General features: G+C 49.0%; 1 protein-coding gene across 7 annotated transcripts in view; it reads right to left on the minus strand.

Moving 5' to 3' along the window:
* The window catches only part of LAMA2 (laminin subunit alpha 2), a 3,027,572-nt gene that overhangs the window by 391,495 nt on the left and 2,617,366 nt on the right, over positions 1-18,711 (minus strand). For all 7 annotated transcript variants that reach the window (XM_069607473.1, XM_069607470.1, XM_069607476.1 and 4 more), the window contains one exon: positions 5,067-5,210. In XM_069607473.1, the coding sequence (XP_069463574.1) occupies positions 5,067-5,210 (144 nt within the window). The remainder of the gene's footprint in view (positions 1-5,066; positions 5,211-18,711) is intronic.

An 18,711-nucleotide genomic window follows, 5' to 3' on the forward strand; every position in this document is an offset into this window, starting at 1 on the left:
TGGTCTGATTGTGCCCCCCCACGTCTCTTATAAAGGATTGTGGGCATGGGGGGTGGCAGGGTGTGAAGTTTGCCCTTAGTTTGTGTAGGGTTAGAGCTCTGTGTGATTCATGAGGACGTTATGAGGGTCGCAATCAGTGGTTGTGTGACACTCGTCATGAAGCGTACTTCCTTGTGATGGTTGAACCCCTTGGAGCATGTGGTGTGAGCGTTCAACACACTTGTGGAGGTAGATTAGGTACCTACTTGGATCATGTGGAGGGGTTGAGTTGGGTTGATGGTTGACTGGTATTCGTGGGGTTGATTTTTTTACACCATTCTGCCTCTCTGTTTCGCGAGACCTTTTTTGGCATTTCCCTTTCTGATGTTCCATAAGGGAATGGGGGAGATATGTTGTGATGTTCTTTCTATCTACTCAGTCTTCACTGCATGCATGGTGTCTTGAGAGTTATGAGTGTGGAATGCTGTGTGTTGGACTGCTGAGTATTCTATGTATGCCACTTGAAGAGAGGCTGTTTGAGTGAAAGGCTATGCTGTGGATGTCTCTTCCTACTGTGTATCTGCCGCGGCCTGACTTGACTTACCTGTCATCTGCAACTAAGTGAACAAAGATGTTTTCTTTTCTACCTGTGGCACCTGCCCTCTTGGGAATGGACGCTTTACAACACACTGCCTGTGGCCCATTCTGATGTTTGCTTATTGTTTTCACCGCATCCTCTGTATCTGTGAAGCATGACAGTCAATGATGCCCATGTCATATGGTTGGGTGAACAGTGCTCTTTAGGAACACCATAAGAATACACATAAAAATAACTTGGTTACTGATTGAAGTGTGTAAACCATTCTTGTAGCCAGCTCTCAATGCGCAATTTGCATAATGCACACTTATTCCACTGGCCTTATAATAGAGAGTAAATCTGTTTTTTGTGAAGATGGCCCACACCCAAGGCACACACTAAGGCACCTGACTGAGCCTGACCGAACCGTCCGAGCGACAAGTGCCTGCCGCCGAAATTCCAGAATCAACGCCCTTCTACCCCTTCAAACCCTTATCTCCCGGTCACTCCAAGCCCTCTGACCGTGCTCATGTGCACAGCTGTGAGCCTTCAACCACGACCCTGTCGAAACCCCCTGTTCATCTTAAACTCTAGGTATACACTGGAGCCAAACCTGGCACTCACACACCCACTACTGCTTGCACTGATACAGAGCGTAATCCACTCCTTCTGCACCAACCTGCTTGACGACACACCGCTTGGTGAGACTTTCAATGTGCACTTATCTATGTTTTTGATAACCTGCTTGAATCTGTTCTTGGCACGCCACACTGTACTTCCACTAACTTGCTCTCAAAGTGAAATTCGGTGGGCTGCACTTAACTCGCCCCTAAGTGAATCACGGCACGCCGCACTGTGACCGACAGACTCCCCTGAACTGAAGTAGGCACTCTACCTCCCTGCCCATCTACCCCACCGATCACCATGTCCTCTGCCTTTATCAAAAATTTGATTTACGCAAGTCACTGCCTGACCTTATCCTACATCAGGCCTTCCCAGACTATAGACATGATCCTGCACACTCCCAAGGTCAACCCCATCTAGGCCTTCCTTCCCCCTATGGCAATGACCAACCACAACTACACGTCCCCCCAGGTGACCCACAACCCACTAGTGGCTCAAAACAAGCACATCCTGGAAACTAGGGCATCTCTTCACGGGTTCAACCTAACACACAGCTGCCCGCGCCCCCTTGTATTAAGAAACACCAACCTTGCACTCAGAACCTACTCAACTAGAGACATCGGGCACCACTGCCCCCACCATCCGACATAGAAACTCATTCCTCACACTCGCATGGCACGCACCAACACACCCAACCTCACTTTTATAGGATCCCTCATCAACAACAGATCACTTCCTGCCCACGCACTTGACATCGCAGACACCATCCCGTCACACAATCTAGACTTTATAGCTATAACAGAATCCTGTCTCAAAGACCTATCGGGCCCAGCTCTGTCACTTGCTGTTCCAGACAGTTACTCCATATGCAGGAGGGACAGACCCAATGCCAAAGGTGGAGGAGTGGCCATCATAGCTAAAACATCTAAGAACATAAGAGAGGTGCCTTGAACTCCCCAGACCTCCTGCAAATTTCTATCAGTTAAATTGTCTCTCTCAGCAACAGCCACATTAAACGTTCACCTCATCTACAGACCCCCAGGGCGTGTACACACCTTTGAGAATGAGGTCACACAAATCATCTCCTCTAATGCCAAACCGACATCACGAAAAATCATTTTTGTGTGATTTCAATCTAGGTCTAAATGACCCGCTCGATAACAATGCTCTATCCCCGGCTAACACGATGCCAGCACTCGGTTTTGCACACAAGATTCTGAACACCACACATGTGAAAGGTTGCATACTCGACTGACTTGCAGCATGGCCACCATCACATGGAACTCTCCCTGTACTTGGTCTGATCACCACCTCATCACTTTCAATATCAATACTATGATCAGCCTATTCATATTCCCCATTCTAGCCCCAGAGGCACCATAGAGAACCAAAAAGAATATCACAGCCAACAACTTACTCCCGCTAATGCAACCTGTCCTCGCAATACCAACCAGTGACAATGCCGATCCCACTACTATGACCAGACTCTACAATGACACAATCTTGGCAGCTATAAACAAAATATCCCCACTCGCGCAACACAAAGCCAAACAACTGGCCCACCTCAATGGCTGGTTCACCCCTGAGCTAAAAGCTCTAAGAATGACTAAAAGAAAGGCAGTATCACTCTGTAAAAAATTGCCCACAACAACAAACAAAACTATCTTTGACATGGCCTTCAGGGAATACAAACAACAAGTACCCCTTACCAAAGGCAAACTCTACAATGACAGAATATCCAAAGCTAGCTCCAATACCAAGGAACTGTTCTTAATCCTGAGAGAACTAGAAAACCCTATCCCAACACCAGAAAGCTATAACAAAGATGCAAACTGGTGTCAGAACACCCAAAATGCTCTCCAAAACAAAACCACTCATCTCCAATCTACAATTGAAGCTAAAAAGAACAACCTAGCCAAACTAGACAAACCACCACTCCCATCCGAGTCCGCCACCAACCTCAAGGAGCTCTCCCAATTCGAATTCACAGAAGTCACCACCCCAGAAGTCCTGAAAATCATCCTAAGCCTAAAGCCCGCACAGTGCCAAGGTGACCCATGCCCACCTACATTCATTAAAAACTGCTCACCCCAACTCGCCCCCTTCATCACCAATCTTATTAATGCCTCATTTAAAAACAACTGCATCCCCACAGACCTAAAAAATGCCTGGGTATTACCCCTCCTAAAAAAGCCGACCCTTGACCCTAACATTCCGATGAACTACCGCCCAATAACAACTGTACCGTTTCTCCTGAAAATTCTTGATAGAGTAGCATACTTGCAAATTCAGAAAAATCTGGAAGCTAATAACAGTATGGATTCCACCCGAGACACGGGATGGAAACGGCACTACTGGATTTAAAAATCCAAATGGACAACCTGAGGGACAAAGGGAAACTAGCTGTGCTACTGCTCCTAGACCTCTCTGCTGCATTCGATCTGGTGGATCACAATATCCAGTGTAAACACCTAACCTCAGCAGCAAACCTCTCCTCTAATGTCACACAATGGATAAAATCCTTCCTCAGCGACAGAACTATGAAAGTCTTCTCCCCTAAAGCCGAAGAGCCCCCCCTTAGTCACATGTGGAGTACCACAAGGCTCGTGTGTGGCCCCCACTTTGTGCAATATTTTCATATAGCCGCTCTTTGATCATCTCAATGACCTGGGTGTCATCTACACTAATGACACCCAGATCCTCATCCCAATATCTGGGGACCACGCCTCCGACAGAGCCAGCCTCAACGCCATTTACCTCACCATCCAAGCCTGGATGGCGCAGCATGGGCTATGCTTAAACGATGATAAGACCGAGCTGCTCATCATTGGCTCTCAACACAGAATCGCCAAAGTAAATGACCTCTTCAAGTCCTTCATCATTGATGGTAACACCATAAGAGTTACAAAAAAGGTAAAAACTCTTGGCTTTCACTTAGACTCCTCACTCAATTTACATAAACAAGTAAATGCCACTGCTTCATCTAAATCATACACATGTAAACTCATCAGTGCTTGCAGAAAATGTCTCACACAGGACAGCTGTCTGACTCTAGCCAGAGCCTTAATCCGTACCCGCATTGATTACTGTAATGCCTCATATGCCTGCACCAAAATACAGAATATCTGGAAGCTACAGGTCCTTCAAAATAACACCCTCAGAGCCGCGCTCAACCTCCCCAGATCAGCACACATATCAGCCATTAGACATCAGCAACACTTGCTGCCAGTACACAAACATGTCATGTTCAAATCACTCACCTTAACCCACAAATGTCTTTACCAAATGGCCCCCGCCTACCTGTCTGACAATATCACCTTGACAATGCTTCAGACCTACCAGAGTAGCCTATCAACACTGCCTCGCCATTCCTATCAACACCGCCTCGCCACTCCTCGGTTCAAAATGCAGGTGTTAGTAGCTTCCCCACGATTGCCAGCAAACTCTGGAACTCTGTGCCGCTCCCACTCAGAGCTCAAGAATCATTCTGGTTATTCCGGAAACAACTCAAAACGCAACTCTTCACTCAAAGCCTGAGTAATTAAGTACCCAACTTGCCCATCTCGCCATCACCTCCTCGTGCTCCTCCCTTAATATTGCATGTACTGTATTTTACTGTGCACTTTATCTACCTTTAATGTCATTACCTTGCTGCATGTCTTTCTTATACATGCTCTATGTAACAGCTGTAACTTTCCATTCTTAAGAAAGCGCCCAGATGCGTTCGGGCTTGGCGCGCTATACAAGCTTCAAAGTAAATAAATACATAATGGAACATACAATCACGCTATAGCAACAATGGTGATACATTAAAACGCTTGATGATGATTTAGATGCAATAATGATTCTGCGTGTAGTGAGACTTTTTCAGATGAACTCGACTTACATATTTTGCACTTCCAAGGTAGAAAAGCAGGTTGTCTGTGACAGAGGTCTTCACGTTGAGGATAATGGTGTTGTAGCTGCCTTTCTTGATGTCGGGCCGGTAGGTGCGGATGCAGTCACCGCCCGATGACACAGACACTTTGATCTGTAAGAGCAAGAAACACAAAAGAAGTTAAGATGGGGCTGACTTTCTCAAAAGAGAAGCTGGAGTGCTTTAAACACACACTATGCCACCACCTGCCATGTGCAGGGGTGGACTGGGAACCAAAAGAGGACCTCGATATCATTTTCAAAGTGGCCCCATATTACACATTTTCAGCAAGCCCAATATTTTTCCCATGAGAACATTTAGGACACGAAAGAGGTCCTTGGTGCAGAGGCCTAGTAGGAAATCTCCCTATAGGCCAGTCCACCCAATGGCGTCGCTATGGTCGGGCCAGGGGGGGTCTGGGCCCCTCCTCCAAAATTGTGTGCCTGCTTTTGGGCCCCCCCCCTAATGTGGCATACTGAGCAGGAGGGCAAGCTGCACCCCAGAGGCTCTTTTGTCAGTGGGACACCTCTCCCATTAGACACCTCAATGAGGGTGCCCAACGGGAAAGGTGTCCCGCTAGCAGGACAATATGTGTGCTGAGCAATTCCTGCTCAGCACGCTCATTGTCCTGGCAACAGGACACTTGACCCTTTCTGAACGGGAGAGGTGTCCCGCTGCCAGGATAATTTCCCAAGGAGCTCCGCGCAGCAGAAGGGCTGCCACGTTGCTCTGTGTCAACAGAGCATTTCGATAGAAGGGGGCAGGGACTATAAGCAGAGGCTTTTGCCCCCTTAGAAATGTGAATGGGGGTGATCAGAAGTGAGAAGGGTTATAATGCTGCATGCTTTATGAAATAGTGATTATGGCTTTAAAACTCAAGGGGGGGGTTTGTTAGGCTCACATTAATCTACATGATGCTATTGTGACTTGTATGCAGGATGGGGAGAATAAAACGAAAGCCATATTTCTATGACAATATATAAATGGGCTCGATTCATGGAATAAACTGCGTGGAAAAAGGGGACTTGCACTACATGATGCTATTATGACTTGTATGCAGGATGGGGAGAATAAAACGAAAGCCATATTTCTATGACAATGTATAAATGGGCTCGAATCATGGAATAAACTGCGTGGGAAAAAAGGGGACTTCCATGTTAAATCGCGCGTGAATCCCCGTTTGTCAATTCATGGAATTGAATGCGTGGTACTTGCGTATAGTTTGTGCGGGCTCAGCACGCCTTTGCGAGCCATCATGGGCCTTGCGTGAGACTCAACGCAGGTTGTGGGCGAGGCCTGTGCAGAGGGCCGATATTTGCTCAAAAGTGGGAATGCCGAAGGACGGCCTGCAGGCAGTCCCTTGCATGCCTACAACAGTGTATGTAAAAGTGAATTCATGTAATTTGCCGCGCATCCTCCCGCCTGTGAAAAACCCACGCACAGCTCTTGAACTCTAGACCAGCCGAGAGCAGGCGTAAGTACTCACCCAGTGGATGCGCAAATATGGAGGTGCATTTGCATGTCGGATTGAGTGGTGCGTGCGAGCAGACAGGGTTTCGATCGTACTTTGGGGGGTGCGTACACAGCGTATCGGGTTGCAGGAACGGTTTACGGGGTTTGCACGCAGGTTTTCACAAGTTATGATACATGCTGTGCATGTTGTTGGGGTGCTAGCGATAGTTGTGGGGGACCCTGCGCATGGTGCCCGAGGTGCAGGCCTGCTTGCGGGGGACCCCAGGCACTGATTTCAGGGAGCAGATATTTGTGTCTGGAGTGCGTGCAAATGTGGCAGTTTCTGCCCATTTTGTGTCTGCGTGTGGGCCGTCTGGCCGTGACTTGCACATTAGGGGTATAATGTGCGTAGAATTACATGAATACGCATCACACGCAGATTTTTATCTGCGGACCAGTTAGCACAGATTTGTTCTCAGCACGCAGGACATGTGGGAAAAATGCACACGATTCCATGAATCGGGCCCATAGTGGATAGTTAGTTTACTATGAAAGGATAGTTTATTATGTAATCTGGTTTGCCTCCAAGGCATTGCTATGAATAAAGTATTATTTAAGCACATGAAATGTAAAGAAAAACCTTAATAAATATCTAAATCAACTAAACCTGGGAAGATGTGCTCAGTTGCTTAAACTGTCCACATCCCGGTTTCACCATTTAACCAAAGTGTGTGATCCTGGGCAAATCATTTAATCGCAGTGTGTCTTATCTGCAGCTCTGTAAGTGATTCACTTCATATCTTATGTTAATATATCATGCTGTTGTTTAACAAAAAATGACCATAGAGTTGCTCCATATTTAATTATAGTACCATTTAGGTATTTTGAACCACAAAAGTATTTGCCACTTGGCTCACTTATGGCAACTTATCCTAAAGTCACTGTCATTGTGCCTCCAAGTATCAAAGACTGATGATGCCCTTTGCAATGTCCTTTTCTGTGAAGGCCGTTCTGTTGGGGCAATCCGTATGCAAATTAGGAGGTCTACATGTTTTTTGCCACTGAGTGCCAGGACAGATCTCTAACAGATGAGTTTCCTGCATCTGTAATGAGTTTTATTGTTGTTGTGTTAAAATACCATCTGCCACAAATGTTACCAAAAAAGTAGATTGGGGCAGAGGGGGGCACTGCATCTTGGAGGGAAAAGTAGCGGGACTTTTTTCGTCGATCGCCTACCCCGACTCTTGCAATGCTGGATACTCCCCTTACCCCTACCTGGGCTACTCTCTCTGCAGTGCTGCCTTGTGTCTGCCCACACGGCACACATAGAGGGGTGCTATACACAGGTCTGCAATGCTGCCGTCGGGGCTGGACCCGGGCACTGCAAAGAAGAGTGCACCATAAAGGTGAACACTGGACAGCGGCACAGGGTTGAGGGTCAGCAGTCATGGTCCAGCCCTACCCGAGGGAGTGAGGGCACAGTGAAAAAGTCCACAAATTGAATTTCAACAATTGGGACAGCCCGGCAACCGATTGTTGAAATTCAAATTGGGGTCTTGGCAAGTAGCTCGCCCCTGACGAGGGTTTCCCGGTCAAGCCCCCAGCTTCGCTGAAAGAAGCATGGGGCTCGGTGATCTAATCTGCTGTCCTCCTTTCCCCAGCCGTCACTTGCGTGCTTGTGCGATTTTTGCTCAGCATGTTTTCTTTCTTCTGTCCTGAAAGGGACACACTGCCCTCGAGACATCAGTGTGGCTCCATCTCTGCAGAAGACACTGCTTTAAAGGATCATATCTTGTCACTGGTTCACTGCTTCTATAGCGTACACACTGACACACACTGTGTTGCTCCAATTCACATGGCCGTCTGGATATTCTCACTGCTCTTGCTACATTTGCACTATAAAATGTCCACACAAAGACAGTGCTGAGAAAGGAACCCACAGCACCAATTGCGATCTGCACAGACCTTCCAGATATGCACCTGTAGCCAGGTGCGAGATGTACAAAAAGGCATTGCGAACCGTAGGTATTAATGGCACACTTGTGAAAGGCCACCTACAGCAGATGCAATAGGGATACAATATAGACACTATCATTTCAAAGTGCATAAAATGGCAGGTGGTCATTACCAGCCAATGACAACAGGCAACATCTGAACAAATTGCCCATGAAGGCCCGAAACCAGGAGTGAACTTGACTGGTGCTGGGCGATATAGCGAGTTTTGGAGATATACCAATATATATTTTCAATATCGATCTAAGATGAGACAATATCGTTAACATCAAGATATATACAACAGAAATGCTTGCTGTATAATGCACGATTTTTACCTCCCTGAGCAACTTTGGACTACTTTGCCCGTGTCAATTTGGGAAAAGTATACACATTGCCCTTTTATAGGCCCCCCACCCATCTTTTGTGTGTGATATGATAGGTTATTTATAACGCGCTTAATACCCAGAGGTTTCTAACCGCGGATCCGGGGATCGAACCTGTGTTGCTCCGTGCCATCTTGCTTCCAAGGTGAGCACATGCCCCTGAGCTATCCTCCCGAGCTATGGCCCCTTCTCTGCCCCCCCAAATTTGCTTCCTGAAGATGCCATGAGTCCACTCCTGGCCATGTGGGCCTTTCCTCCTGGGCATGCTGCGTGCTGTCTGTCGCTGACGACGGAAAAGAACAAAAACAAATGGAGGAGGCAGCATTTTAACCGCTGCTGTGTCATGTCGCCTACAACCTGTTACCCTCCCCCTGGGAAAGGGGAGAGCAGGGGGCGGAACGGCGCCAAGGCGCCAAAACAACCCAAAAGCCCGCGAAGGACTAAACAAAGGAAGGGGTTGGGCGAGCCGCCTTATAAGCAGCAGGGCCGACTGCAGAAACATCTCGCTCCTGCAGTCGGACCGTGCAGACTCGCCATGGCAGAAGGATTTCGTTTTGTGTGCTGGAAGATGTTCGGGATGTTCTTGGTTCAGGTTCCTGGTGCACGAAAAGGGGAAGATGCGTTCGAGGGAAGGGAGTGTTCCGGTGTATCCCGAGGTGTAGTTCCAGCGTGGAGGGAACTTAGTGTTGCAGCGCAAACCGCGTTGGAAGCTAAGATCCGAGTAAAGGGGCCCGGGATTACAGGAGTCAGGGTAGTGGGCTTGTGCAGGTAGCGGGCAGCAAGGCGCATCCCAGTGGGTAATGGAGGGAGCAGCGGTCCGCAGGGAAGCTGGTCCTAAAGGATCGACGGCAGCGCGGGTTGTCAAGGAACATCGTATAAGCGCAGGCCACGTCTCACGAGAGACGAAGAATGCAAATCAACCCATTTGCTGAAGCGATGTTACACTGGCCTCATATTCGCGGCATTCAAGGGCAAGGTTCAAAACAAAGCAAAGCTTTGTCAAAGGGTAAACTTCAAGTCCCAAGAGGCAACTCTTCTGGAGTGCTAGGTTCTCATTGGCAAAGTCGACATGAGGTCTGGAGGGGGAGCCTTGTGAGGCCCAGAAACTGACGGGCGGATATTGGCGGCAGGGAATGGGAAGGACTGAGCAGGTAGGCTGCGTAAATAGTACAAACCCTTGATTTAAACGTATTGCCTTTCCCGAATGCACATAACGAATACCACTTCATTAGGTAGGATTGAAACCTTTGTATTCCACAGTGGTACAAAACATCGGAAATTGCTGTAGCAACGTCCCCCGAGATTATTATGATGGTAATGGCTTGTGTAGTAGCCAGGAGATGGGTTTTTTTCAGCGTACAAGCTGTTGTGCTGCTTGCATTATTATAGGTCATGGCGTCTGTGCATCACTGTGGGCGTTCTGTGCTGTATTGGAGCTATTGTGGATTCCAGTGTGCGGTTGCTTTTGTACTATGGCGGGTATACCGCATTGTGGCGTGGCGACATGCAGTGGCTTATTGCCAGTTATTATACTGCCCCCATTGTGCCTGTTTTGAAAGCGAGGATTAGCTAGTAGAGGTTTGGGGTGCATGGTAATGCGCGGAAATGCTCAAAGTGGCAGGTAGTCCACTACAATATAAACATTAGATTGCCCATTGTGCAGATAACATTTCGCATGGTAAGTCAATGAAGAAGGGGGAAGCAGGTTGTGGTGAACACCCCCCTTTAATTTCCTTTGTTCAGTGAAACAGGCACGTGTTATGGACAGAGGAGGGTCCGAAATACAGGTAGGCGAGTTCCCCTGTGGTCCGGGCACGGCGGAGTATGCAGAGGGGGCAGGTGAGGGCCGTGAGGCATGTGCTGCAAATAGGGGGCTAGGTGCAGGTGTGAAGGGGGGGAAAGCATTGCAAGGCAACTTCATCGATTTGGCCAGGACAGCCAAGGGTGCCCGTGAAGCCTTCGGGAGCGTGGCTGTACTTTGTAAAGAAGGCATTTTGACGCCGCTCATCAAGCGTTGGCAATCTAAGGGTATTACGTTTGCTTACTGACAAAAGGGTTTAATTTGTCCAGGTGAAGTGGGCACGTTATGCACCGACGAAGGTCCGATTCGCATTTAGGGGATTTACCCCAGGGCTGTGTATGATGATGTGGCAGGTGAGCGCCGCGAGGCGTGTGCTACCAAGACGTTGCCATATGCAAGTATTGTAAGGGGAAAAATTGCAAGGACGGCTCCACCGATGCAGTCGTGATGGTCAAGTGGGCCCGGGAAGCTTTTGGGGAGTTGTCTTCAGTACATATGTTGGGTGGCACGATTGTTCCCGTTGTCCGGCGGACACTTCCATAAGGCGGCGGTGTATTGTTATAAATGAATAGGTATGCGGTCATGTCTGCGTACAGAACGGCGGGTACCATATGTTAGGTAGTAAGCGTGTTCCGCTTTCAGCAGTGTGTAATGGTGTGGTTACCGCACAGGCGGCACCCTGGTCCCCCCCCCCCTTTTTTGTTTTTGGGCCGTTGGGCGCAAGGTTCAGTGGTGCCCGTAATTTCAAAGTGTACCAGATGCGGGTGGGGGATGCCTCAAGCGTCCGAAATATTAGGAGGTAATATGGCTGTGTGCACGGGGGTCGCCAGGCCATAGCGGGGGTGCCGATTGAGTTGGCAAACACGTACTCGTAAGACAAACACACAGGGGTTTGGGAAGACCAGGGGAAGGGCTAGGCATGGCTTTAATTTTTGGAAGGTCTTTGGGAGACAGCGTTGGGGGCACAGATAGTGTGATCTATTGGAGGAGCTCAAACCGAGGATTACTAACTGACACGATTATGACTCAGGGTAATTCTTTAAGGGGAACATGTAGAGGTGCACGCAAGTATGGGGTTGCATGCACCTGGCGCATCAGCGTCAGGTTCATACCCCAGGAGATCACCGGGAGATAATTAAAAACAATTGTGAACGTAAAGACATTTGTGCAGCTCAATTTGTATCTTGGAAAGGTACCAGGTTGTAAGGAGTATCAATATGGACAATATGGGTATGGCAGTTTGGAGGAGTGGTGTAGAACTGCAAGGGTTAAGAGTTTCCATGACTTGGGGCGGCTCTCGCACAGGCGCATGAGCTGAATGCGGGGATAAGTATGATCACCTGCTTTACAAACTTCATGGGCAGTACGGTGCTGTATTTACCAAAGAGCCGGGCAAGTGGCACAGCGAGTAGAGCGCTCCCCTCCGTGCAGAAGCTGCTACCGCGGGTTCGAATCCCGGCAGGGCCAAACTCAACCTTTCAGCCTTCCGAGGTCGATAAATGGGCACCACACACCGTGGGTAATAATAAGCAGCGCTCAGATAACCGAGGGTTCGTGGCGCTATATAAATGCTAAATTATGGGGGTCATTCAGCACGTTTGGGGTAGAGGCGCGTACGAGTTTCCCATAATGGGTTAGGTATGCCTTGGGTGAGTGATGGCCTCAGCGCCACCCGGTTAATAGGGGAAACATGGCAGTAGAGGGTCTTACAATGGTAAGCGGCAGGGGGGCTATTTTAGCCACAATTGCCTCGTAGACCGTGCAAAGGGTACTTCTATGGGGGTAGGTGCGCCAGGTAATACAACCAGGCCGCCAGAGTTTTTGAGGGCAGTTGTGTGGATTAAGGCCTCTTTGGAACATCTAATGGACGCGTTCTTTGGTCAAAGAGGTGTCCTCAGATCAGGTGAGCCCGGCCTCTGGAGGCACGGAATTTTAAAAGGGTTGCGGGGTTAGCACTATTAAAACAGGGTTGGGGCTCTCATACACGGAAGGGGCGTAAGTACAATGGACCCCTAGGGCAGCCGTGGGAAGTGGGTGGACCAGCGGCAATGCCACGTTTGAATAGACTAGGAAATGAATTGATCGGCGGCAAGGCCGCAATGTTAATAACCTTCGTGAGGGATTAATTCCGCAAGGGGTCGCATGCTTCAGGACGGGGTCTGAAGCGGGCAGCAGGGTTTAATAGCGGAGTTTAAGGGCAGTATCGGGTACGCTTCCCATTGAGCAAAGTAGATGGTGGAGGGTACATTTGGGGAAGAACCCACGGCCCACGCTGAGTACAGTAGTGTAAGGAGAGGAGGCACGCCGTACGCTGGCTACGAGTTAACTGTCAGGAAGGCCAGTTCTGATGTGAGTCTTGAAATGACTCTGCTTACTGGAGAGTGTGCGCGAGTAGAAGATTAAAACAGAGTGGGAGGATATTTAGTGTTGGTGCCCCGTGCTTCGGGGACAGTGTGGGGGTGCAATGGAGTGAAATTGGCCTGTTCCCACTAACAGGATGGAACTGGAGGGGCGCTGAAGCACACAGGACACTGACAAACATGGTTCTTTTCGCATGGCGGCTGGCCCAGGAGGGAGCCGGGTTTTCGAAGTTGTGATTCAGGGTCATGGGTCAGGTATTACCAATACCATCAGGCATACAGTGGGGTACATCGTTAAACATTGGGAGTGGGGTTTTAGTTGACCTGGGCAGCAAGGCCAACGCAGCCTTCACCCCTCCGGGGTCGAGAAACAGGTAACAGTGTTCGTTGTTCATCGGGTAGATAGCAGAGTGGTTTGTAATAAGAAGCTACTGAGAGGCCAGAAGGAGGGCTAAGGGTGGCTGACGGGAAGCAAGGACAAGTCAGATGGTGGGGGTCGGGAAGAGAACCCCATCAGCCCAGTATCATCGGCAGGGAGGCAGGATGCTGGGTCTATGGCGGGAGAGCTTTGGCCGGCTAAAGGAATGGAAAGGTCCCATCCGCAGATGATTACGGAGGGGGAAATGGGCCTGACATTACAATGGAATGGGGGAACCTCCCATTTGAAAGTATCGGTTGACTGTAGCAAGGAAAAAGCCCAAGCAATCCGCTAAGGAGTAGGGGTCAGGGGAATTGGGCCAACATGACAAGGAATAGGGAGCGATAGAGCCTTCCTTTAAAGGAAAGGAAGGGATAAGAGTGAGAGAAGGGGCAATGAAGACAAAGTGGTTTTGGAAAATCAAGCAAAAGGAATTCAGCTCAACCTCACCCGCCAGGAATGGCGCTTTCCCAACAGGGTAACTCCTGCAAGGGCAGGCAGAGCAAGGTTAAATTGGTTGGGGAGCTTTTGCTGAATAAAAGTGGTGAGGAACCTATCGCGGGTGCAGTATGAGGAGCAAGTTGGAAAGGTGGAAGTGGCAGGAGTGTCCCGGAGCAGGCCCGCGCTGGTTAAGGCAGACCAGGACGGAAAGGTGGCAGGGGCAGAAGTGTCCCGGAGCAGGCCAGCCCTGGCTAAAAGTGGAGAAAGGTGGCAGGGGCAGAGTGTCCCGGAGCAGGCCCGCCCTGGTTAAGGCAGAGTGAGATGGAAAGGTAGAAGGGGCAGGAGTGTCCCGGAGCAGGCCCGCCCTGGTTAAGGTGGAGCAAGATGGAAAGGTGGTAGGGGCAGAAGTGTCCCGGAGCAGGCCCACCCTGGTTAAGGTGGAGCAAGATGGAAAGGTGGTAGGGGCCTGGTTAAGACAGCGGCTTCCATCAAATCAGGCATGGCTTGATCAACGGGAAACTCACAAATTCTTTCTGAATGATGGGGTGCACCTATCTGCAAGGGGAATGGAACTATTTTTCTGGAACATATGTACCAAATTGCTGGAGTTGTAAAAGGGGACAAGAGGAAGGGGAGCCACAGTGGGCGGGAACCCACTTAGTGGCGTGGCAGTGTTTGGGCAACCAAGCACAAATGATAGACTCCGGATGAGCCAGAAGGAAACCGGAATGGGTCTTCGCTCTTCCGGACCAGCGCCTCTTGGGGGCCTAAACGGTGGGGGTGTCCGGTGGTAACGAATAAGGCTCAGCTTCCCCCAAAAAACAGCGCTCTCCCCACCCACGAGCCACCTGCACGGGCAGGATAGGCTCATTTACAAAGAGTCAGGGGAGTTGAGGGCCTACTATACAAAAGTATAGGGGGAAGCAAGGGAAATCCGGCACGGAGCAAGCGCCACACTTGCAGACTGAAGTTCACAAAATGTGTACAATAATTCTGTTGTTATGGAAATAAAACTGCCGCCAAGTTTGCCATATGAAATACTGTGTCATGACAATTGATTGTTGAGAAGTAGTAAGGTGCAGCTGCGGGCATGCGCAAAGGAATAATTGGCAAGAAAGGCTAAATGGACAAATGCAGTGGTTATGTCGCTGACGACGGAAAAGAACAAAAACAAATGGAGGAGGCAGCATTTTAACCGCTGCTGTGTCATGTCGCCTACAACCTGTTACCCTCCCCCTGGGAAAGGGGAGGGCAAGGGGCGGAACGGCGCCAAGGCGCCAAAACAACCCAAAAGCCCGCAAAGGGCTAAACAAAGGAAGGGGCGGGGCGAGCCGCCTTATAAGCAGCAGGGCGACTGCAGAAACATCTCGCTCCTGCAGTCGGACCCTGCGGACACGCCGTGGCAGAAGGATTTCGTTTTCCACCCACCCACCCATGAAAGGGCAGGTAAGGAGGGTGACACCTGGACGTCGCTGTCGCAGGACGGTCAGGAGGATGTGCGGCGGTGTTGGCGGTGTTTGGGCAACCAAGCACAAATGATAGACTCCGGATTAGCCAGAAGGAAACCGGAATGGGTCTTCGCTCTTCCGGACCATCGCCTCTTGGGGGCCTAAACGGCGGGGGCGTCTGGTGGTAACGAATAAGGCTCAGCTTCCCCCAAAAAATGGCGCTCTTCCCAACCACGACACCGCACGGGCAGGATAGGCTCAGGTACAAAGGGTCAGGGGAGTTGGGGGCCTACTATACAAAAGTATAGGGGGAAGCAAGGGAAATCCGGCACGGAGCAAGCGCCACACTTGCAGACTGAAGTTCACAAAATGTGTACAATAATTCTGTTGTTATGGAAATAAACTTGGCCGCAGTTTTGCCATATGAAATACTGTGTCATGCCAATTGATTGTTGAGAAGTAGTACGGTGCAGCTGGGGGCATGCGCAAAGGAATAATTGGCAAGAAAGGCTAAATGGAAAAATGCAGTGGTTATGATGCCGCTGTGACGGAAGGAGTGTGATGTCTGTCACTGCTTCACAAAGAGAACGGGCGATTCTTTCCCTCCGACTTTAGCCGCATCCAACTGTTGATCAATCACATGACTCTTGCTGCACTAAAAAAGATGCCTCGCACTTTGAAGATCTCGTTCCTCTTTTATGTCTTATAAATTTATCTCCAGCTAAGCAGAGTGTGCTGTGAAACAGCGCCAAGCAGGGCCTGTGCGCAGATGGCATTTGATGTTCTTGCGTCTAACTGATGGATGGCAGAAGAGTGCCCACCTTTGTCTCGGAACTGCAAGACGCTCTCGTATCCACCTTAAAGGTCCTTGGAAGCGAGAGCCAGCGTTTCTCCCTGCTCTTTTTTCAGCCCCTCTCCCCTGTGATATATTAATGAACTGCAGTTCAGCACTGCACAGCCTGGTTGCCGCTTCCAAGACCGTGTTTCATAAAAACAACTTTCAAAGCTCTGCATGAACTCTACAGCTGCGCAGAGCCTGCGCCATCTTGCAAATTAGAACGTGACTTGCACGGGGCTGCACGTGCCCCGGGCGGTTGTGCCCTTTAGAAGTGCCAGCCATTAAACCAATTATGAATGCGCCGCCTCATTCTCCAGTAGAGTGAAAGGGAAAAGGGCGGCCATCCCTGGGGACTCACACACTCCCAGGAAGGCGTGACAGGAGCTGTGCGGGAGGTGGACGAAGGGGGGTTGTTCGTTGGCTTTTCATACAGGCTGGGGCCTCCACTTAAATTTCCTGGGACTCGGAGAGGTCTCAACGAGGCAGCGGTTATTACTTTCCAGGAAAAGTTAATCCAATGAGTCCCCTCTTCTCCCTTGTATATATTTCAAGAATGATTTTAATCTTAGAAGGCGTTAATCTTTCCAGACCTAATCTTCCAACCATGTACATTTTGCCAGGTCACGTGGGACAAAGCTATAACATGCATATATGCAGCACTCTTCATCGAGAAATATATTCCAAATAAAGCACCGATCACCCTCGGCCCTCTAAGAGGACAGCCGAGTGGCAGCTCCCTTTAACCATAAGCACGGGGCAGTCCATATATGAAAAATCACTGCCGCTTTATAATATGCTGCATGAGTTATGCATTCGTTACGCATCCATTATGTATTAATGTATAACAGTGTATTGCTGAGTAACTGACTACTGTATAACATTTTGCATGCAGTGAAACCAGGGGTAGTTCCTGTGTATAAGTGATTAAGAAGTGTTAAACAACCCATACACAACAAATGCTTTATAAGATTGTGATAAGTAGCTCAGAAGAACTTGCGAGAAACTAGTGGGGTTTTGAGAACAGTAATACGAATGTTTTAACAACGTATATGGCAACCAAATACTTACCAAATTCTTTTAAAATCTTTTAGGGTTCGAGTAGAATGTGTGTAAGATCTGATAAGTTAATTTCAAGAAAATCAATGAGAAATGTGTGTGGGAAAATATACCGATTGCTTGGGGGCGCCCACTTTGCTGTCTGCACTACAAACTGTGGAGTTTTAGTGATAGAGTTCGGGTGAATGTCTTTTTGTCTTCATTTGAGGACCGGTTACAGAAACTCTCACAGGAGAAGTTGCAGCAGTTGGAGCAATCCCGTTTTCAGGCGCTTGCTTGTCCATAGTAATGTAATAGAATGGAGGTGGGGCGTTATATGGGGGAGCGAGAATCGGAAATTGTGACAGTACACACCAACAGTGTTTTTTGTTTTACTTCACGTAAATGGAGGCCCTAATGGTTCAGTTATGTACAGTGGTAATTAACACTTAAATACAGTCAGGAGCTGGGAAGATGACCGCAGGGACGGTGGGTTATAATACTCTCGGTTTCAGGAACTCCTTTGAGGGATAGGAGATGCTTTTGGGTTGTCTTAAAGACTGTGTTTCCTGGCCACCCTGTGTGGTCTCCTGCTTCCGCTCCTTCACTTTCTTTGGTCCCCACCATTGACGGGAACTCACCACAGAAAATAAACACATAGACACTGAGGGCCTGATTCACAGAGCTTTTTCCAATGGGATTGCTCCATTATAAAACACTTCTGTGAATAAGGCCCTGAGGAGGGCTTGATATTGCAGGATGGGAACAAGCCAGTAGCTGTACAGACAGTTGGCTTGTTGGGTGGGGGGAGGGGCGAATTCAGAAGATAGATTTGAATACTAGAAGGAGTTTCGGTAGAGGCTGGTTCTGCATTAGGGGCCAGCCCATTTGAAAGCAGTGGGTGAGGTGCAAGGGAGGTTGCAGAGGGTGCAGATTGCAAAGTTGAGTCCAATTCATAGCAGCGCAGAGGGGGAATCCTATGAGGAGCCTGGAGCAACAGTCCAGTCTGTTGACGACCAGAATGGAGGTTGGATCGTAGCAAAGTGAGCAGCGATGTATCTGTGAATTTTGCCTGGGTGCTGTTGTAATGTGGTTTATAAACCCTTTGTGTTTAATGTTTGTATCAAAGCAAAATCCTGGCTGGAGAGGCTTGTTCGATAGGTTGAGGAGTTTATGTGCAAATGAAAAGCGGGAGTGTGGGATGGGGCAAGATGGTGGATCCCAGGGTGACGATTGCTCAACGTTTCAAAAACTGAAGTAGAGAACCCTCTAGTGACGGATAGAGACAAGACAGTTGAAGATGCGAGTGGGGAGCTCCAGTGTAAAAGGGGAGCAGGAGGAAAAGCTCTGGCCATTGTCAGTGAATAGATGATTGGCGAAACCAAAAGCAGTGAATAGTTTGGTATTTGAAGCAGTCTCATTTGTGAAGAGAAGGGCATGAAGG

Source organism: Ambystoma mexicanum, chromosome 4q (assembly GCF_040938575.1).
Source record: "Ambystoma mexicanum isolate Mex_15411 chromosome 4q, UKY_AmexF1_1, whole genome shotgun sequence".
Taxonomy (NCBI): domain Eukaryota; kingdom Metazoa; phylum Chordata; class Amphibia; order Caudata; family Ambystomatidae; genus Ambystoma; species Ambystoma mexicanum.